This window comes from Colossoma macropomum, unplaced genomic scaffold (assembly GCF_904425465.1).
Source record: "Colossoma macropomum unplaced genomic scaffold, Colossoma_macropomum, whole genome shotgun sequence".
In the NCBI taxonomy this organism is placed as follows: domain Eukaryota; kingdom Metazoa; phylum Chordata; class Actinopteri; order Characiformes; family Serrasalmidae; genus Colossoma; species Colossoma macropomum.
This window is the reverse complement of record NW_023494809.1, coordinates 19,213,915-19,237,170: the sequence shown is the minus strand read 5'-3', so window position 1 is coordinate 19,237,170 and position 23,256 is coordinate 19,213,915. Positions and strand designations below refer to the sequence as shown.

General features: G+C 39.0%; 1 protein-coding gene across 1 annotated transcript in view; it reads right to left on the bottom strand.

The window, feature by feature from the left end:
- The window catches only part of cunh8orf34 (chromosome unknown C8orf34 homolog), a 174,881-nt gene that overhangs the window by 132,854 nt on the left and 18,771 nt on the right, over positions 1 to 23,256 (bottom strand). Inside the window, exons 2-3 of the mRNA XM_036558913.1 lie at positions 9,279 to 9,426; positions 8,175 to 8,306 (exon numbers count right to left, since the gene is read on the bottom strand). Of these exons, the coding sequence (XP_036414806.1) occupies positions 8,175 to 8,306; positions 9,279 to 9,426 (280 nt within the window). The remainder of the gene's footprint in view (positions 1 to 8,174; positions 8,307 to 9,278; positions 9,427 to 23,256) is intronic.

Below are 23,256 nucleotides of genomic sequence, written 5' to 3'. Positions count from 1 at the left end.
TTCTCACACAGTTTCCATGCAGGAGAGACCACTGTCACTTAATTTGCAAAGCTTTTTGGTCCTAGTAATATCTGCAGTGCCACAGTTACCTACCGGAGGTGGAACAGCTCAGAAAGATCTATACAGCAAAAACACTGAGTATCCCAAATGTCCATTTTTAATTTATGAGAACGTTAAAAATTAAAAAGTGCAATATATGAGACTTTAGAATAGCAGAGTGTATGCCTAATGCATTCAGATTGATTTTTAGCAGCATATTACACCAAAAGCTTCATAACACAACAAAAAAAAACATGACGTATCATTTCAATAACAACAGAACTGAATATCTACAGACTACTACACTAGTCACAGACTAATATGCTAGGCACAGACTAATGTGCTAGCCACAAAATAATATGCTAGCCAAAGACTAATATTCTAGCCACAAACTTATATGTTAGCCATAAGCTAGGGTGACCAGACATCCATGTTTTCCAGGGACATTCGCCGTTTTTGATGAGCTGTCCTCGGCTGAAGCTGTCCCCAGGAAATGTCCCCGCCTAAGCCAACTTATTAACTTCTGAGACCCTTTTTACTTAGTGACTTTATTTCTAAAAAGCAATGTGTGACAAGTCTCACGAGGGGCAAAGCAAGACACATACATTTTTTATAGGGCTACTGTAATTTATTCTCATGCATGCTGATCATTTACTTTGCTGAGTGTTCCATAGTTTACCAAAGCTTTCACTCACTATTGTAAGCTGTATGGTTTTCTGATATGGTTTACAAAGTTACTTAATATCCAATTTTAGCAGTTGGCCTTCATAGTTTATTACAGTACAATAGTTACCATGGTCAAAATATCATGAAACTGGACCCCATTTTATTCCATAGATAAAAACATTGGAAACTAATAAGCTAAAAACAAAGTAATATGCTGGCTACAAACGAATATGCTAGTCACAATTAAATAAGTTAGCCACAAACTAATAAGTTAGCTAAAAACTAATATAACAGCCAAAAACTAAAAAGCTAGCTACAAATTAATACGCTAGCCACAAACTTATATGTTACCCACAAACTAAAATGGTAGTAACAAATCCACAAACTAATACACTAGCCACAAACTAATACGTTAGCCACAAACTAATACGTTAGCCACAAACTAATACACTAGCCACAAACTAATACGTTAGCCACAAACTAATACACTAGCCACAAACTAATACGTTAGCCACAAACTAATACGTTAGCCACAAACTAATACGCCAGCCACAAACTAATACACTAGCCACAAACTAATACGTTAGCCACAAACTAATACGTTAGCCACAAACTAATACGCCAGCCACAAACTAATACACTAGCCACAAACTAATACGTTAGCCACAAACTAATACACTAGCCACAAACTAATACGTTAGCCACAAACTAATACACTAGCCACAAACTAATACGTTAGCCACAAACTAATATGTTAGCCACAAACTAATACACCAGCCACAAACTAATACACCAGCCACAAACTAATATGTTAGCCACAAACTAATACGTTAGCCACAAACTAACACACTAGCCACAAACTAATACGTTAGCCACAAACTAATACACCAGCCACAAACTAATATGTTAGCCACAAACTAATACGTTAGCCACAAACTAATACACTAGCCACAAACTAATACGTTAGCCACAAACTAATACACCAGCCACAAACTAATATGTTAGCCACAAACTAACACACCAGCCACAAACTAATACACTAGCCACAAACTAATACGCTAGCCACAAACTAACACACTAGTCACAAACTAACACACTAGCCACAAACTAATACGCCAGCCACAAACTAACACACTAGCCACAAACTAATACACTAGCCACAAACTAATACACTAGCCACAAACTAATACGCCAGCCACAAACTAACACACTAGCCACAAACTAATACACTAGCCACAAACTAACACACTAGCCACAAACTAATACACTAGCCACAAACTAATATGCCAGCCACAAACTAACACACTAGCCACAAACTAACACACTAGCCACAAACTAACACACTAGCCACAAACTAATATGCCAGCCACAAACTAACACACTAGCCACAAACTAATACGCTAGCCACAAACTAACACACTAGCCACAAACTAATACACTAGCCACAAACTAATACACTAGCCACAAACAAATACGCCAGCCACAAACTAACACACTAGCCACAAACTAATACACTAGCCACAAACTAATAAGCTAGGCACAAACTAACACACTAGTCACAAACTAATACACTAGCCAGAAACAAATACGCTAGCCACAAACTAATACACTAGCCACAAACTAATACGTTAGGCACAAACTAACACACTAGTCACAAACTAATACACTAGCCACAAACTAATACACTAGCCAGAAACAAATACGCTAGCCACAAACTAATACACTAGCCACAAACTAATACGTTAGGCACAAACTAACACACTAGTCACAAACTAATACACTAGCCAGAAACAAATACGCTAGTCACAAACTAATACACTAGCCACAAACTAATACACTAGCCAGAAACAAATACGCTAGCCACAAACTAATACACTAGCCACAAACTAATACGTTAGGCACAAACTAACACACTAGTCACAAACTAATACACTAGCCACAAACTAATACACTAGCCACAAACTAACACACTAGTCACAAACTAATACACTAGCCAGAAACAAATACGCTAGCCACAAACTAATACACTAGCCACAAACTAATACACTAGCCACAAACTAACACACTAGTCACAAACTAATACACTAGCCAGAAACAAATACGCTAGCCACAAACTAATACACTAGCCACAAACTAATACGTTAGGCACAAACTAACACACTAGTCACAAACTAATACGCTAGCCACAAACTAATACACTACCCACAAACTAATACACCAGCCACAAACTAATACACTACCCACAAACTAATACACCAGCCACAAACTAATACGTTAGGCACAAACTAACACACTAGTCACAAACTAATATGCCAGCCACAAACTAATACACTACCCACAAACTAATACACTAGCCACAAACTAATACGTTAGGCACAAACTAACACACTAGTCACAAACTAATATGCCAGCCACAAACTAATACACTACCCACAAACTAATACACTAGCCACAAACTAATACGTTAGGCACAAACTAACACACTAGTCACAAACTAATATGCCAGCCACAAACTAATACACTACCCACAAACTAATACACTAGCCACAAACTAATACGTTAGGCACAAACTAACACACTAGTCACAAACTAATACGCTAGCCACAAACAAATACGCTAGCCACAAACTAATACGTTAGCCACAAACTAATACACCAGCCACAAACTAATATGTTAGCCACAAACTAACACACCAGCCACAAACTAATACACTAGCCACAAACTAATACGCTAGCCACAAACTAACACACTAGTCACAAACTAATACACTAGCCACAAACTAATACGCCAGCCACAAACTAACACACTAGCCACAAACTAATACACTAGCCACAAACTAATACACTAGCCACAAACTAATACGCCAGCCACAAACTAACACACTAGCCACAAACTAATACACTAGCCACAAACTAACACACTAGCCACAAACTAATACACTAGCCACAAACTAATATGCCAGCCACAAACTAACACACTAGCCACAAACTAATACACTAGCCACAAACTAACACACTAGCCACAAACTAATATGCCAGCCACAAACTAACACACTAGCCACAAACTAATACGCTAGCCACAAACTAACACACTAGCCACAAACTAATACACTAGCCACAAACTAATACACTAGCCACAAACAAATACGCCAGCCACAAACTAACACACTAGCCACAAACTAATACACTAGCCACAAACTAATACGTTAGGCACAAACTAACACACTAGTCACAAACTAATACACTAGCCAGAAACAAATACGCTAGCCACAAACTAATACACTAGCCACAAACTAATACACTAGCCACAAACTAATACGCCAGCCACAAACTAACACACTAGCCACAAACTAATACACTAGCCACAAACTAATAAGCTAGGCACAAACTAACACACTAGTCACAAACTAATACACTAGCCAGAAACAAATACGCTAGCCACAAACTAATACACTAGCCACAAACTAATACGTTAGGCACAAACTAACACACTAGTCACAAACTAATACACTAGCCAGAAACAAATACGCTAGTCACAAACTAATACACTAGCCACAAACTAATACACTAGCCAGAAACAAATACGCTAGCCACAAACTAATACACTAGCCACAAACTAATACGTTAGGCACAAACTAACACACTAGTCACAAACTAATACACTAGCCACAAACTAATACACTAGCCACAAACTAACACACTAGTCACAAACTAATACACTAGCCAGAAACAAATACGCTAGCCACAAACTAATACACTAGCCACAAACTAACACACTAGTCACAAACTAATACACTAGCCAGAAACAAATACGCTAGTCACAAACTAATACACTAGCCACAAACTAATACGTTAGGCACAAACTAACACACTAGTCACAAACTAATACGCTAGCCACAAACTAATACACTAGCCACAAACTAATACGTTAGGCACAAACTAACACACTAGTCACAAACTAATACGCTAGCCACAAACTAATACACTAGCCACAAACTAATACGTTAGGCACAAACTAACACACTAGTCACAAACTAATATGCCAGCCACAAACTAATACACTACCCACAAACTAATACACTAGCCACAAACTAATACGTTAGGCACAAACTAACACACTAGTCACAAACTAATATGCCAGCCACAAACTAATACACTACCCACAAACTAATACACTAGCCACAAACTAATACGTTAGGCACAAACTAACACACTAGTCACAAACAAATACGCTAGCCACAAACTAATACGCTAGCCACAAACTAACACACTAGTCACAAACTAACACACTAGCCACAAACTAATACGCTAGCCACAAACTAATACGCTAGCCACAAACTAACACACTAGTCACAAACTAACACGCTAGCCACAAACTAATACGCTAGCCACAAACTAATACGCTAGCCACAAACTAACACACTAGCCACAAACTAATACGCTAGCCACAAACTAATACGCTAGCCACAAACTAATACGCTAGCCACAAACTAACACACTAGTCACAAACTAACACGCTAGCCACAAACTAATACGCTAGCCACAAACTAATACGCTAGCCACAAACTAACACACTAGCCACAAACTAATACACTAGTCACAAACTAATACACTAGTCACAAACTAATACGTTAGGCACAAACTAACACACTAGTCACAAACTAATATGTCTTGGTTGATTAACTACATCTGGGGTATATGGAATATTTTGTGAATTTGATTTTTGTCATTTTTAAACTTGCTAACAGGCCCCTATAACTTGCTTTTATAGTAAAAAGGCAAGGGAGCAAGAACAGCCTGCCCTCACTGTGCACTTGCCCGTTTTATTACAATGCAGTGTAAGACATATTTTGTAAGCTGTACCTTTATTTGCTCCAGTCTGTTGGCTGTATTGTGCAAAGCTGCAGGTGTCTTGATCAGGACTATGTGATGAGACGTACTGATACACTCCAACTACCTACAGTTATCTAGAAAACCAACATGCCAGTGAATGATCATTTTAACTGAGTTCAAATGGTTTGAAAGAAAACTGGCACAGTCAGCCAATTACTATGGTGGAAATCTGACATATTGGGGGGAGGTGATAATGAGATGTAGAGTCAGAATAAGATCTCTACGTCTGAGTGAAAACGACCCGCACTGAGGCATCTACCAGCGATAGAGACAGACAGCCACCCACAAGCTCAAATGAGACGGATCCTCTACGCCTCTGTACCATTTCCTCTAAAAGTAGGCAATGTCCTCCTCCTAGTCTAAAATAGAAGCTACTGGCAGAGTGACAGAGCATGATGCTAAATTATTTACGTCTTTCTCTCTGGCCCAATATGACATATTTCACCGCAGCTATGTATCATTCAGTGCTCACCAGAACAGATGCATGCGCTTACTGTCTCTGGGTAGAAGTTGCATGCCATTGTTCTCTGATGTAGGACCAGCTTCCTCTGTTATAATCCTAACATTAGACTTAACATGACATGAAAAAACCAAGACAGCTGATGTCAGGTGAGTTTCGAGGAAATGAGAAATGTCTAATAGAGCAGAAGCGAAGTAAATGTGTGATGCTAGCGCTCTGCTTCAATACTGTTGCTAACATGCCCTTGCTGACCTCGCCTTATAACTAGAAGTACCCCACAAGTGGCCACTGGCAGGACAAGGGGAAGAGGGGTCAACGAGGTGTAGGGTTGGGCCATATCCACTTCTTCTATACCTTCAAATCTTCTCCAAGTATTACTACTGTTTATTTTATACCTAGGTGGGCATCGCAAGTGATGTAGAAGTATTTGTACGGTCTCATACAGTGTTATTTCAAAATCAAATCTAATTAAGAAGTTTATTTCACTTGATCACCAAATAAGTAAATGCAGTGCATAATTTTTAAGCTATCAATCAGTAAATGTCAAACCATCCATCTAAAACTTGCTGAATGTAAAGTAGTGCTGCTGTCTAGGCTAGTATTAGCTTAGCTAGCACAACAGCTCTACTCACCACAGAACATGTTTGATTCTGGCTAAATGAAGCACTGACTCAAGTTTAGATGATGATGATTGAAATCTGAGGGAGTAAAGTCAAGAAATTTGCACGGAAGGGATAGAAAAGCAAAATGAAACCTTCCCCTGGAGAATCTAGCCTGATTTTACACTAATCCACAGGCTTGACTCTGACTAACTGGTGCTCTGCTAAAACCAGTATAGAAGATAAAAACAATGTATGACAGAATAAAAGTGGAGTGACTTGGGTTGGAGTGACAAAAGGCTGAAATCTAACCTGTTCTGTGGTGTTTGGGGCTGTAACGTTTTTGCCAAACTAACAATAGCTTAGTTAGCAGACCAACCATGCCAGACACACCACAGCACAGGCCTGGTTCCAGCTAAGTGATGCTAAAATGATACGTTTAGAGAATATCTGAGTGAAACCTGAAATCAAACGTGTTCTGTAGTGTGTGTAACTCGTAGCCATTGCTGAGCTGCTATCATGCTTAGTTACTGAGGTTTTTTTGTCAAAAATTAACAAAAGCAAATAATTATGTACTTTTGTAACCAAGTAGAAATGCAGATTGAGAATGTCTACTTTTATTTACCAAGAATGTTTCTGCTTTCACTCAGCATGATTTTTGTTTGGGAATATGTATATTCATATGTATGGAAAAATATATATGAAAATGATCATCTCAAGTGCCAGTACTTGGGAATGATGCTTCATAACAGTGTTATTAAAGGAAGAAATAACCACTTTAGTTTAAGGCCCCTTTATACTGTTATATCTTGCAACTACTGTTCATAAATATTAAATTATCATAAATGCATTATTCAATGCGGATGCATGTGTTAGAACGACCCTGTAGATGTCGGTAACCTTCAAATAAAGTCTTGATAAAAATTCAAACTGTTTTGAACAATCAATGACGTATGTCTGCATTTTTCATCCCCACAGGAACACACTTGTTCTCGACTAGGCTAGTCTCAGTCCGCTAATTAGCGAGCTAAGAAAACTTAGGAATGCAAACTGTTTTGAGATGTTCAAATGTACATACATTTTGAATAACTGCATTGTTTGACTTGAGCTTCAGCCTGAATGAGAACGAGAACAGTGGTGCATTGCACTTCTTTTTTGTTGTTGTTAGCTATGTAGCCCTTAGTATGCTAACTAGCCAGCTAGCAGAATAAATTAACAGGCTACATGTCAGCAATCATAACAGATGCAGAAGTCCAGCCTGAACAAATTAAACCAAATGTTCATTTTTAAATGTAAAATGTAGTAAAATATTTTGTTCCTCTTGCTCTGGGTTTGACACTGTGTGAAATTGCAGTGGTTTCTGGGTTTTGCTGATTTGGTGTTCAAGCAAGCTTCTTTTGTGCTAGGACAGTAAACAGAGTGACCCGTAAGATCCACCAGATAAAACAGTGAAGGCAAAAGGCCAAGTTAAAACGTACTGTTGGAACAGAAGATGGGTTTTATGTAAAAGTTACTCACATGATTTGGACTCAGGTGAGGGTGGGGATATATTGGACACTGCCAGGTCACTTTTTGATTTCTTGGGCTTTTTGGGGTGAATCTGCCAGGCTTTGTCGTAACTCCTGAAATCCCGCCGATTGCTTTTGTTTTCTGTGGAGAAAGATGGCACAGACTGACTCTGAGACTGAGACAAGAATTAGACACTTCAAATCTGTTGTGTGTTTGAGTGAGAGTAAGAGAGAGAGAGAAAGAGAGAGAGGGTGGGGGACAGTCAGAAAGAACAAGAAAGAGTGTCAGAGCAAGAGGGAAGACAGAGAGAGAATAAATGAGAGAGAAAAAGGAGAGAGAAGAGAGACGGAGAGCGAGACAGAGAGAAGACGAGAGGGGAGACAGAAAGAAAGATAGAGACAGAGAAAGAGGGATAAAAAAAGACAGAAAAAAACAACAGAGAGAGGTAGGAAGAAAAAGAGAAAAAGAGAATAAGAGACAAAGAAGAAGGGGAGTAAGAAAGAGACAGAAAGAAAGAAAGAAAGAAAGAAAGAAAGAAGGAAAGAGGAGATCATAGAGGGGAGAGGGAGGAGAGTAAAGGTTTTCAAGAGAGAATGGGAGACAGAAGAAAGAGGGAGAAAGGAGAGAGAGAAACAGAAAGAAAAAGAAAGAAAAAGAAAGAGAGAGAGAATATGAGACAGAGCAAGGAGAGAGAGAAAGGAGAGATAGAAAGAAAAAGAATTTAACCGCTTATTATTCAGTGACTGCAGGGACTTCAATGCAAACTGGCTGAGCTGTTCTCAGGTTATAGAAGTGTGTAATAAAACTTGGCCATGTAAGGGTTGAAAAGGAGAGAGAGTCACAGTGGGAGAGAGGGGAGACAGAGAGAGAGAGAGAGAGAGAGAGAGAGAGAGAGAGAAAGTGAGAAAGGCAGTTTAAATTATTTCGATTCTGGTATACCAGTATTGCTAGTGATAGTGAAACAGTAATATACAAGAAGCTTTAATGACAAAAATATTTAAATTCAATTCAATTTCAAATTCATTTAAAACATGGAAGACAAACATTAAAAACACTAAAAAAGCAAAGAGAGTCAAAATAATTTAGAAGAACAGGTTGTGAATGATTTCTGACCTGGATTGCCGCTGTCTGCCCACAGTGCTGCAGAGCCAGACAGTGTCCTCTGCAGCCGGCCTGGACTTTCCTGCTTCGTCTGCAGGTGACCAATCAGAAATGGGATAGGGTGGTCTGGAGTCTCAGTAATAAGCTTGGTCATCATCTCCTAACAGAGCAAAACACAGAGAACAAACAGAGATACAGAATGAGGAGACAGAAACAAAGAGAAAGTCACAGCGGGGCACATGAACACTGCGGCTCCTGTTAGAAGAAGTAAAAGAGACGCTGATCGTTCAGTTCATTTTTTACAAACTCCAAGAACTAACACATGGATGAGGAAGAGTATGCAAATGCAAAAGATCCCTGCTGAGAAATGTAAAAGACCCATGTACATGCTGAGAGGAACTGAACGCTGCTTGACTCTGGAGTTGCTTTTGCTGGAAAAGAAGATGTGCAGCTCACCACGAGTTCACACTCTGACTTCAGAAGAATCTGCAGCGCCACACTAAAGCTGGTTGTATACTTTAAACAGAGAAAGGATTAAACAAAATCAAACTACTGCTGAACACGTTGTCATAAGTATACTTAAAAAGAATGTGTCAGCACTGCTAGAAGGACCTTTTGTGCAGTGGACCAATCACAGCCAGGATTAGGACTTAGAACAAATAGTATGGGGACCAATCAGTCAAGAGGAGGTCTCAGAACAAACCACACGGCTATTAGAAATCATCATTATATTCAAGGGGAGGTCTCAAAACAAACAACACAAGGATTGGGACCAATCACAGACGGGGAAGTCTCAGAACAAACCACATTGTGAGTAGGACCAATCACAGTCAGGGGGAGGTCTGCCCAATAAATGCTGCCCAATCTGCCCAAAATAACTTGTTTACATCTTTTAGATTAATGTCAAATATGATAGTGTGAACACTAAGTGAACTAGAATATATCATTTTCTGCTTTGGTCTAGACCAAGGGAGCCGAATCACAAAAGTAAACACACTCGCCTCATCACTTTGATAGAATTCAAGACTTTATATTGTTTCATGTCTTCATTCATCAATATTTTCTAACTACAAAACCCAGCATGCATCACACAATCATAAAATCATGCAACCATTGAGAATCTCTGTGGTGTAAATCAACCATGACTGCTAGTCTAGCCACGGAGTTAGACGCTAATAAATACAGCGAAGCTAGCACTCATGTCACCTCAGTCATCGAACAAAATTATTAAGAAAACAGTTACTCTATCTTTATTCAGCACAAAGTGGACACCAGAAACAAGGTTTAACCCTTTCAGCCAGAGAGGAGGCCAAACTGTAGTATCTAAATATCCAACTACCTTGCAAACTTTAGCTTTTAGCTAGGTGCAGGGACAGCTCATGGTCCATGAAACGCCCTGGGCACAAGTGCCTTCGGAGGCCCCTCAACCCCGACACTCTGACCAAAACGCAATAAATAACCAGACCTGCAAAATAACCGTATCATGAAAAACTGGATATCCTCACATTTTTACAATAAAATACCCTGATATAGTATATTAACACTGTTAAAGTTTCCAAATGTTCTGTTCACAAACGTAAGTGGACCTTAAGAAAAAATATTAATAAAAAAAATGGATATGGGCCCTTTAGGAAACTGATGACGTTTGTTTATGTGCACTTACAGTGATAAGAACAAGTGTAATTGTAACATGCCAGAACTAGTCAGACGCATGAGGTTAATAAGAAGAAGCATGCAGTTAATAATAAGGCTTAACTTATTGGATGTAAGGCCAACTGTTATCAAAAAACAGGCAGCGGTCAGATCCAGGAAAAACCACATGCAAAAACAGCAAAGCATAACAAAGACAGGTCCAAGCAAACAAGATCCTAAAAGGTGTTATGCAAAAAGACAAAGTCAAAAAATGCAGAAACAAGGGACACTACATGGGTAATCAATAAACACAGTGACCACTCAGTAGCTGTAGTAACAAGCAATACCTCGCAACTTGCTAAACTAAAGCCCAGGCTTAAATACTATCTATACCAAACAATCATTACAATGAACATGTGAGGTATATCAGTACTCAGGTGAGGAAGAACAGTGATTGGTTGATGGTGGTGTACTACAGTCATGTGATCTCCCAGAACTCACTGGGAGATCACATGAGTCCTTAGAGGAAGCTGGGTCAGAGGGATGTGTGACAGTAATGTAGCCAAAATGATTAATTCTCAAATAATGCTCAATAGTCTACTATTTTCCTGTAGTTATATTTCTGCACATTTTCATTGTTACAGGGGCTTTTAATTATTTTAAATATAGTGGCAATGCTTGTTAAGTCATTACATATAAGGGCCATCCCTTCATCTAATTTTTGCCTCTGCAGTGGACTGTCCATAGTCTTTGAGGGGCCTTGGGCCTTGTGGTCCCGAGGTCCCTGGTAGACAGAGGCCCCAGTGGCCCAATCAGTATTCTGTCCCTAGCTGGCTGTTCTTCTCATCTGAGTCGTTTCTGTTGCTTGATTAATCCATTTTCTCCATTACAGTGATGATTTGAAGACAGTAGGATATTGCAGTAAGATATCCAGCTTCCAAGCAGTAATGTTAGGTATTCACTAGCAAGCATAAGAAAACATTCCAAACAGCTCCCTCAAAAATGATCTCTAAAACAGTTCAAGATTCATCAGCAAAAGGGAATTTTCTGGTTTTTAAAGTGTAAAATCTCATCCTAGACTCTGCAGTGCTGTACATGAAAGGTCACGAATATGCTGCCTACTGTCTGACACACTGTTTTACGATCCTTTTTTTGAGATATGCTTTTGGTAGTCTGTAATTGTAGTTCTACAGTTACAGACTGTAGTCCATCTGTTTCTCTGCATACTTTGTTAGCCCCCTTTTACCCTGTTCTTCAGTGGTCAGGACCCCATGGACCCTCACAGAGCAGGTACTATTTGGGTGGTGGATCATTCTCAGCACTGCAGTAACACTGATGTGGTGGTGGTGTGTTAGTGTGTGTTGTGCTGGTCTGAGTGGATCAGACACAGCAGTTCTGCTGGAGTTTTTAAACACCTCAGTGTCACTGCTGGACTGAGAATAGTTCACCAACCAAAAACATCCAGCCAACAGCATCCTGTGGGCAGCGTCCTGTGACCACTGATGAAGGACTAGAGGATGACCAACACAAACTGTGCAGCAGCAGATGAGCTGTCGTCTCTGACTTCACATCTACAAGGTGGACTGACAAGGTAGGAGTGTCTAGAGTGGACAGTGAGTGGACACAGTGTTTAAAAACTCCAGCAGCACTGCTGTGTCTGATCCACTCAGACCAGCACAACACACACTAACACACCACCACCACATCAGTGTTACTGCAGTGCTGAGAATGATCCACCACCCAAATAGTACCTGCTCTGTGAGGGTCCATGGGGGTCCCGACCACTGAAGAACAGGGTAAAAGGGGGCTAATAAAGTATGCAGAGAAACAGATGGACTACAGTCTGTAGTTGTAGAACTACAAAGTGCACCTATATAGTAAGTGGAGCTGATAAAATGGACAATGAGTGTAGAAACAAGGAAGTGGTCATAATGTTATGCCTGATCGGTGTAGCTGCACTGGACAAATAAAATGGCTAAAATGGAAAAAGTGACAATATTTGAGATGGCATGTTTCTCTCCAATGAACCATTTCACATCAAATCACTCTGAATGACTTGGTTTACATCTCAACCACTGAAACATATAGAAATTTTGAAAAATTCCCTTTCAACATCATACAGCAGACAGCGTTCTGTCAACTGAAGCATTTTTAAGCACCATGATTGCACGATTCAGACAATACGCAGTGACTCTGATGTTCACTTTGGCCTCAAAGAGACGATCATGAATAAAACAGAAATACAGCTTTGTGCTAACACGGTGCACAATTATAAATCACTTAAGATGCAAAGATCTAAACGCAGCATTTAGAGCCCCCTGAGGGATGCTGGGTAATTAAGCGAACCCAGCAACAGGGGGCACGTAAACGAGAGTGGTAATTTGTGGGTTTTGGAGGAAGAGACGCGAGAAGGACTGTGTTAACTACTCCACACTCCAGAGGGTGTAATTGCTTTTGGGATAAACAGGAAAACGCAGCGTCAATCGCGCTTACAGAAAGAAAGAGATTTTTAATGAGGAGATGTGAAAGGAATGAAAATCTGATCTCAGATCAGTGTGGATGGGTTTCCACCAGCAGGATTTTCCTCTCAGACACACGCTGAACACTGATGAGGTTTGGGTTATTAGGTCATTCACAACAATCAGTGAGGTTTGAGGCGAGTGTGTGATAATTTCAACACGCAGTTAGCGCAATGCTAATTAGGGGACCTAAGTGTCCATTACTAACAACATTAGCCTTGTAGGTCCAGTGCAAAACTAAAGAACCTTCAGACACCAGACATGTCTTGGCTAATCAGCTACATTTGGGGTGAGAGTTCAGGGCTGCCGGTAGGCCTGAGTGATAGGGCAATGTAACTGAATGTCGTCGATGACACATTACTCAATGACGTTGCTTTAAAGGGGATAATCCCCATGTTGGGCCAAAGGACTGACAAAAAACTAGAGAGGACTAATTTCCCTTTAAAAAACTTGCTAAATGGAGTTATGGAATAGCTGAAATTTGGGAATAGGACCATGCCTGAAAGCCCTCCTCTTTCCAATCTAACACCTTATAAATTCCCATCCAAACCTTCCATTTCCAGTGATGAAGTTTTTGCAATCCCCACCCCCAGCCCATCTCCTCCCTGTGTCTCAGTCCTATATCAGACCTACACTCTTGAAAAAGATGGTTCTTCAAGGGTTCTTTCGTAAAGAAAATGGTTCTATATAGAACCATGAACACTCAAAGAACCCTATGCATGTTTAAAGGTTCTTTACATCATGACAAAGTTCTTCAGATTGATTAATAATGTGCTGTAGATGGTTCTAAAAGGTTATATCACCAAAAATGGTTCTTCTATTGTAACAAGCTCTGAAGAACCATTTCATGATGCATACATTGATGCATAATCATACAAAGTGTTCCTTGAATGTTCATGGTTCTGTATAGAACCATTTTCTTTACTAAAGAACCCTTGAAAAAACATCTTTTTAAAAGTGTATCACAGTTAACAGGGCCAATCAGATAAGTTTTCTGCTCTCCCTTAATCAGTCCTCCCTCATACTACCACCATGTGCTGAAGGCATGGTCCAAACTCACAAAATAATATTAAATAACATGGATTTTATTTGCCTTCACTGGTATTACGAGACCTTTAAAAGCCATTGGGTAACAGTAGAGTGAATTCTCTGCTGTCTCTGCTGTGTTTTCCCAAGTGTGATTTACCATCTGAGAAAAATTTGCAGCAGTTTCCGTTTAGCTAGAAAATACTGTGCTAAAAAGTTTTAGATATTGCTCAGGCCCGGTTGCCAGATTATTTCTATAGTTTCCAGCTAAAAAATGTTCAAAACCTGCCATGAAAACTGCCCAAAAAGTATCCATTAAAACAGCCTAAGGTAATTTTAAACATAATATGAAATAATACAGCACTTAACCAACACGATCAATAATAAGCTGCTGGGATCATTAACCGCTGATGTCTTGCCTTTCAAAGTATGTCACTAAATGGCACTGTCTGTCTTTTGAACAAATGTGTTTATTTTAGCACTGATGTTAGGAACCAAAAGCTTTTTACATCATTTTTAGTATTCTGTCAAACGTCTGAGAAACGCCTACATAAAGAAAATATGAATAATTTCAATAAAATAATTTTAAAAATAAATAATAAAATAAATAACATTATTTGTGTCGTATTTTCATGACTTACAGAGTTTGCACAAAAAATGTTTTCAGAGTAGTAACATTTTTTTAATAGGTTGTATATAATAATGCCAAGCATACAGAAAGACAAATGCATAGCAATAATATTGCAAGCATAACTGTTCATCATACACATTTTTAAATGTGCTTGCCTTTATAGGCTCTGCTGAACAGATCAGGGGTCTGTCCAGCTTCCAACTATAAGACAACTTTGTACAGTCAGCAATGCAGAGTGAACTGGATAATCTATGTGGTGTTAGACCAGCACACACATCCATTACATCAATAATAAACTGAGTACATTAATCGCTGATGGGAATACCTGAGAATGATACAAATGGGTGTGGCAACAGCCTCCTCTATACAGAAGTGACTAAAATGTACAATCCCATTTCCAAAAAAGTTGGGCGATGCAAAATGTAAATAAAAACAAAATGCAATGATGTGCAAATCATTTAAACCCTATTTTTTAAATTGAAAATAGTACAAACACAACAAATCAAATGTTGAAACTGAGAAATTTTAATGTTTTTTAAAAACTTTATGCCCATCTTGAATTTGACGCCAACACCACGTTCCAAAAAAGTGGGGACAACGAAAGGCTGGTAAAGTTGTGTAATGCTAAAAAAAACACCTGGTGGTTCATTGGCAACAGGTCAGTAACATGGGTATAAAGAAAGCATCACAGAGAGGCTGAGTCTTTCAGAAATAAGTGTGAGAAATAAGAGTGCAACAATTCAAGAATAACGTTTCTCAACATAAAATAACAAAGAACTTTTGCTTTTCATCATCTATGGTACGTAATAACATAAGATTCACAGAATCTGGAGAAATCTTTGTATGCAAGGGACAAGGCCAAAACCAGTATTTGCTGGCTGTGATGTTTGGGCCCTCAGACGGTACTGCATTAAAAACAGACATGATTCTGTAGTGGAAGAAGAAACCATACATAAACAGGATCCAGAAACGCCGCCGCCTTCTCTGGGCCCAAGTTCATTTAAAATGGACTGAGAGGAAGTGGAAAAGTGTCCTGAGGTCTGACAAATCAACATTTGAAATTCTTTTTGGAAATCATGGACACTGCGTCCTCCGGGCTAAAGACCACTCAACTTGTTATCAGTGCACAGTTCAAATGCCAGTATTCATGGTGGTATAGGGGTGCATTAGTGCAAATGGCATGGGTGACTTGTACATCTGTGAAGGCACCATTAATGCTGAATGATACATACAGGTTTTGGCAACATACGCTGCCATCCAGATGACGTCTTTTTCAGGGAAGGCCTTGGTTATTTCAGCAAGACAATGCCAAAGTACATTCTGCATGTATTACAACAGCATTGCTCCGGATAAAAAAGTCTGGGTGCTAAACTGACCTGCCTGCAGTCCAGACCTGTCACCCCCTTATAACATTTGGCATATTATGAAATTAAAAATATGACAACAGAGACCCTGAACCTTTGAGCAGCTGAAATCCTATTTCAATGAAGAATGGGAAAACATTTCACTTTCAAAACTACAGCAGTCAGTCTCTTCAGTTCCCAAACGCTTAGAGAGTGTTGTTAAAAGAAGAGGTGATGAAACACAGTGGCCCCGTCCCAACTTTTTTGGAATGTGTTGTTGGCATCAAATTCAATATGGGCCTATATTCTTCAAAAAACAATAAAATTTCTCAGTTTTATCATTTGATATGTTGCCTTTGTAGTATTTTCCTTTAAAAATATGGTTTACATGATTTGCATATCATTGCATTCTATTTTTATTTACATCCTGCACAGTGTCCCAACTTTTTCAGAAATGGGGTTGTACATTATATAAGTTTTGATAACTTTTTTAGATGTTGGGAGAAGTTGGGCCTATTTAGATTCAGCTGCATTGTTAAGTAATGCAATTTTTACTTTTATACACAATTTTAAAAACTGCCAAAGTAATGACAAAACAACACACACTGGAAAAGCACTTCTGCCAAATCCATCCAAAATTCGGTAATCTGGCCAGACTCCGCCCAATATGCAATCCGGCAACACGGCGTGATAGTTGGAGGTGGTGGGAGGGGGAGGTGAAAAATTATTGGTAATACACATTTACATATAAATATATAAGGGAACATAATATTAACCAAATATATACATTTGGTTACTATAATGGCCCCCTCCATTGGTTCACTGTGATGTAAGCAAACATCACAAGATATTTCAGTCATTACATTTAGATGTAAGATTATCTTTTAAATGATATGATGAATCATACGTAATATGACCAGGAACTAATAAGGTAAACAGGCCAGTGAATACAGCTGTGGATATAGACCTCACACTACTTACCTCCTTAAAAGTATATAAGGAGGTATGTGCTGCTTGTTCTTTAATCTAATTCTTCCTCAGAGGACAGTGTGCTTGGACACCCATGGCATGCAAATTTAGGTCAGTGTCCAAGCACAAGAACAGACTCAACATCATTTTCTTGTATTCCTTCGCCAGCAGGATGAGGAGAAGCGCTACTCCTCTGCCTGACAGTAACAGACTAGGTGGAGGAGGGAGCATCGCTGTCCTGCTAATAGTCGAACTGACCGTCTGCCAAGTCCAGCCCAGCTTTCAAAGGATATCGACTCTGTAAGGACTACAGCTCCAAGGACTGACAGCTCAAGTGGACTACATTATCCAAGGACTAGCTGCAATCAGCTGGAAGACATAAATCATTCTTTGACCTTTAGAAGTCCAGAGTTAATACTGTCAAATTGCAATGGATTTAGTACACATTGCATAATCATTTATAGAACTGCATAAGCCTAACTAATCACACTGTTACATATTTAATCATATTTATATTTATATAGTACTTTCTGTATCAAGAGAGACAAAACAACACTGTACACACAACAATACCTTTATTACATTCAAATCATAATAAAATACCTCCTCTTCTACTTATAAGTACAAATGTGGTATGGATGGAAGGTTTAGAATCTGCACTTTCCACACAATTTCTCCATTTATTTAAATGAGCTCTGAGTGAGAAGTCATTAAACAAAATGTAAGAACAGTATCTGTACTATCTGTACTTTTTTTTGACTCTGACTTTTTGCCTGTTCCCTTTTCAGTTTTGGTGAGTGGACCTATCATTTGTTATGTTTGTTAATTATTGTATGTCGCTTGTGGGGCAGGAGCTCAGAAGAGAATTAAAATGAATTAATTTATAGTATATTGCAACCACTGTATGTTGACACACACAAGGAATTTGTTTCCAGCTGTTGACCTCTCATCAATATATTTACTTCATTACCCTAATAAAGGTTTGAACCTTATTCTCCAGCATACTGTTTATCGCTGTATACGTTGGAGTTGAAGTCTATTTAAGAGCTCCACAGAGCCTGGCACAGATATCTGTTTTAGGTTTAGCAAGTTATTTGCACATTATTGGCTTTTGATTGCTGTTCAAAATAACCACACTGTGCAATGTGTCATGATCTTAAAGGAAAATTCCACTTATTTTAAAAAATTCCTGCATGATTCAATATTTGAGATGTAAACAGTGCCATTCAGAGTGGTTTAATGTTAAATGATCTGCTCTAGAGAGACTTACTGACTCAGATTTACTTACAGTGGTGGTGATAGGAACCAGGGGGTTGCGATATCTATAACACGTTTATAGCCATTTTATTTAATGTCCAAAACCACCAGTTAACCCTCTCATGTCTTCTGAGATTTTATATGAAATATTGATGATGGTAAAATACTGGTAAATTTGAGTTTTTTGCCTTTCAACACCATGTATGTACCTCTCCACAACAAATGGACTTTTCTTTATGGCCTCTATGACCTTCTCTTAAAATGAACATAAAACATAGTATCAGGCAAAGTATTTATATCGATTTCCTGTAATAACTCTCTGTAAAGGAGCTTTTAGAGGCATTAAACTCCTCAGACATCTGGTTCCTATCACCACCACTGTGAACAACTCTGACTCGTTTTTCTAGAATGGAGCATTTTACACCAACCCACTCTGTATGACTTTGCATCTTAGCGATTGAATTATAAAGAACTAAAAAAAAAAAACAGTGGAATTCCCCTTTAAAGAGATTATCAGTGCTACAGGTGTCAGTACAGAGTGGGGACCCAGGAGCGATGAAGCTTGTGGAACCCAGAATGACCCACTAGCTCTGTTTCTGGTGTGATGCTGAGCCTCACTGAAACATATAGTTAAGAAAGGCCATACTGAAGACAATTATACTATATGGCAACCAAGAGGGCACTTGTATGGGCTGAAGGCAAAAGGGCAAAGGGTCACATGTGCCTGTCCAGCAGCATAACTGAATACACACAGACTTTGGCCAAGATGGATGCATTAAACATAAAAGACTGACATTATTGCACAGTTTATAATGAGCTTTAGGTGGAGCACTACACCCCCCACCCCATACAAAAACATGTGAAAAAAACAGGACCCCACAAAGATAGGAATACAAACTACTATGTAATTCTGTTTGTGGCTCCACTGCAGTAATTAGTCTATTCCCTATAGGCCCTGTGTGTTAGCTAACATTGCCTTATGATTACACCTCACGTTCAACTTAAACTCTGCCAGAAATACCCTGCTCCTCTAAAGGCGCCTCCTGAACATGTTCTGAAGGAAAAGTTCTGACAGAGGTTCCTCGTTTTCCCACAAAGAATAACACACAGTGATTTAAGCTCAGCCAGAGCACGCTCAGTTTGGGGGTTTCAATTTCGTGTTGTTGTTGGCTTCAATGACAACAAGGAAACGCGACGATTCTCAGACAAATTGATTGTATTGACATTCTGTGTGCTGGTGTGGCATCCAATTTGTCACTTGTGGGACTCTGAGGAACGCTGTTATGACAGAACTGAAGACGTCTAAGCATTTGTGTTGAGAGTGACTGATGAAATGGGAGCTATTTAAAAAAAAATCAATTTTGCAAAATCCATTTGTATTCATTACCTACAAATCAGTTGTGCCATAAAAAAATGCCATCTCTTGATTTCCTCTATTTTTGCACATTTGTTACAATTAACTGTTTCATATCTTCAAACATATAAGACATATTGTACGACAAGACCACCTGAGAAACCCGAATTCCTCCAAGAGCACACCAAGGACTCATCCAGGCAGTCCAGACGAAGACCCCAGATAACCATCTAAAGAACTGCAGGCCTCGCTTGCCTCAGATAAGGTGAGCATTCATGACTGCACTATTAGAAAGTGGCTGGGCAAAAGTGGTATCTATGTGAGAGTTGCAAGGCGAAAAGCACAGCTAACCAGGAAGAACATTAATGCTTGTCTCACATTTGCCAAAAAAAAAAAACATCCTGAAGACCCTCAAGCCTTTTGGAATGATGTTCTGTGGATTGAGGAATTGAAAGTGTAACTTTTTGGAAAACAGGGGTTGTCTTAAATCTGGCATAAAGCTAACACAGCATTCCACAATAAGAGCATCACACCAGCAGTCATACATGGTGGTGGTAGTATGATAGTGTGGGGATGCTTTGCTGCTTCAGGGCCTGGGTAACCTGTCATGATTGACCACAAAATCTTGCAGGAGAATGTCCAGTAATCTGAAGCTCTAGTGCACCTGGGTTAACCCCTTAAAATCTGGCTGAGCTGTTATTAGGTTATAGAAGTGTGTAATAAAACTTTATCATTTAAGGGGTTAAGCAGTAAGATAATAATTTGAAGCTCAAGAGCAAGTCCTCCTCGGAATGGCTCAAAAGAAAAAAAAATAAAAATTAACCTTAACAAAATCAAAGTTTTGGGGTGGCCTAGACCAAGTCCTGACTTGAACTCCATTAAGGTACGGTGCCTTAAACAGGCAGTTCATGCTTGAAAGCTCCCCAATGTGGCTTAATTAAAGCTATTCTGCAAAGAATCGTGAGCCAAAATTCCTCCACAGTGATGTGAAAGACTGATCTCCAGTTACAGGAAGTGTTTGGTTGTAGTTGTTGCTGCTAAAGGTGGCAAAACCAGTTAAGGTACTTGGCTATTAAGTTTGGGGGTTAAGTTAATGAGTGTACTCCTACATATAAATACTACACAGTGCTAACAATTATACCCAACTGTAACACAATCATTTATTCACTTTAATACCAGACAAATACTGCAGCTACATAATAACTAGATGATAAATCAATAATTTTTTTAAAAATCGGAAATCATAACTTTTCATTTCCATACTGTAATGTATTTGTGAGTGAAACCCAGCATCAGGGAGGGTCACTGAGTTAGCTGAGTGTTTTCTCTCCATGATAGATGGGGTGGTGGGAGGGAAAGGAGTAACATTATTTTATTAGTTAACCTTTAAACATGCACACAGTGAAATACTTTTTGTAGAAAAATTGTAGAAAAATTATTCGGGGTTCTTTCCTGCTATTTGAATCACACTGAACAACACGTCACTGACTTCTTTCAAGCTAGACATTAAGATTATTAATTACAAACGTCTACCAGCTGGTGGAGCTACCCATTTAAGATAACTCTTTAGGGATGCTCATATAATGCAATAGCACAGTTTAATAGTTTAATGCATTATAAAAATATTAATGTGCTCATGTATTAAAAATACAACAAAATATTTTACATTTTTAACCTCAGGCACCCAGTAGATAGAAAAACAGGCCAAGACTAAATGAATAAGAAGAGCCCCAACAAACATAATAGCAGAAGTAAAAAATAAAACATAATAACATGGAATAAAACCATTTAACAGCAAAATGATGTTGAATTTGACTTTGTATTCAATCACAACCCTGTATATTTGGGCATTAATGCACGTTACACCAAAATAACTTTAATATCAGATCACAGATCACTTTGAGTGCATTTAAATGCATTTAAAAAGGCTCATCAATATTAAACAAGTTGTTTTTTATGTTATGTGCTGCATAGTCTAGTACAGGGGTCAGCAATCCAAATGTTAAGAAGAGTCGTTTTGTCCTTTCAACAAATACGAAGCCACTTTGGGAGCCACAACATTTTATGTTCATTTTACCATCTTGGCTGTAAATACACCGATCAGGAATAACATTATGACCACCTCCTTGGGCGGACCAACAACGCAGGTGTGTCTAATAGAGTGGACAGTGAGTGGACACAGTGTTTAAAAACTCCACTAGCACTGCTGTGTCTGATCCACTCAGACCAGCACAACACACACTAACACACCACCACCACAGATGGACTACAGTCTGTAATTGTAGAACTACAAAGTGCACCTATGTAGTAAGTCGAGCTGATAAAATGGACAATGAGCGTAGAAACAAGGAGGTGGTCATAATATTATGCCTGATCAGTGTGTGTCTCAGTATGTGCTAATGTACTAGTATAGGATTAAATTCAACGTTCAATTTTTTACGAGGCTGAATTCAGCTTCTCATTCGCCAGCTTCTTGTTCAAATTTTCCCATTGGTACAAGAAGCTGGTGAATGAGAAGCTTCACAACTTTTTAACGTTTGACAGTTTCTTCTTGCAGATTAAATGTATCAGGAAACCAGTTGACTGCTTATAAATGCAAATAAGTCCATTCATCTCTAAATTATCGATGTTCGCCTTAAATCTTTCTCTTTGCCTTTTCATTAGTTACTAGCTAGGCGAGACTGTTGTCTGCATCGCTCTGTGACCAGCAGTCTGCGCACCAACCTTCAGGGTTAAAGGGTGGTTTAGCAGTAATACATTGACTCCAGTGTTTAAGACCATTTACTGACCAAACTGTGTTAGAATGATCAGCAGAGCTTTATTTCACTGCAAAAGACGGTTATTTTATTTTTACCTAAACATCTAATTCTGCTGTGGAGCCGCAACAGGACAGTAAAAGAGCCACATGGGGCTCCAGAGCCGCATGTTGCCGACCCTGATCTAGCAGAATTGGGAAAAGCTTGTTACTAACAGCCAGTCAGCTGTACTGTGCAGCTGCAGGCTTATTAGCTTTAACGTGCTTCTCCACTGCAGTAACAAAGCTCATGAATATTGATATGCGTGTGATGGTGATGTTGCACCTTTATCACACTTTCATACTTTATCATGTCATGTTTCTAACAATAAAGATGCCCCCTTGTGGACACATGTTGATTATTATGCTCACTGCAATCACATGGAATACTATGAATTGGAGTTGGAGATGGATCTGCAATCAGTGAAACTAAAATAAGAAACATGTATAACTGTTGAGTTGAGC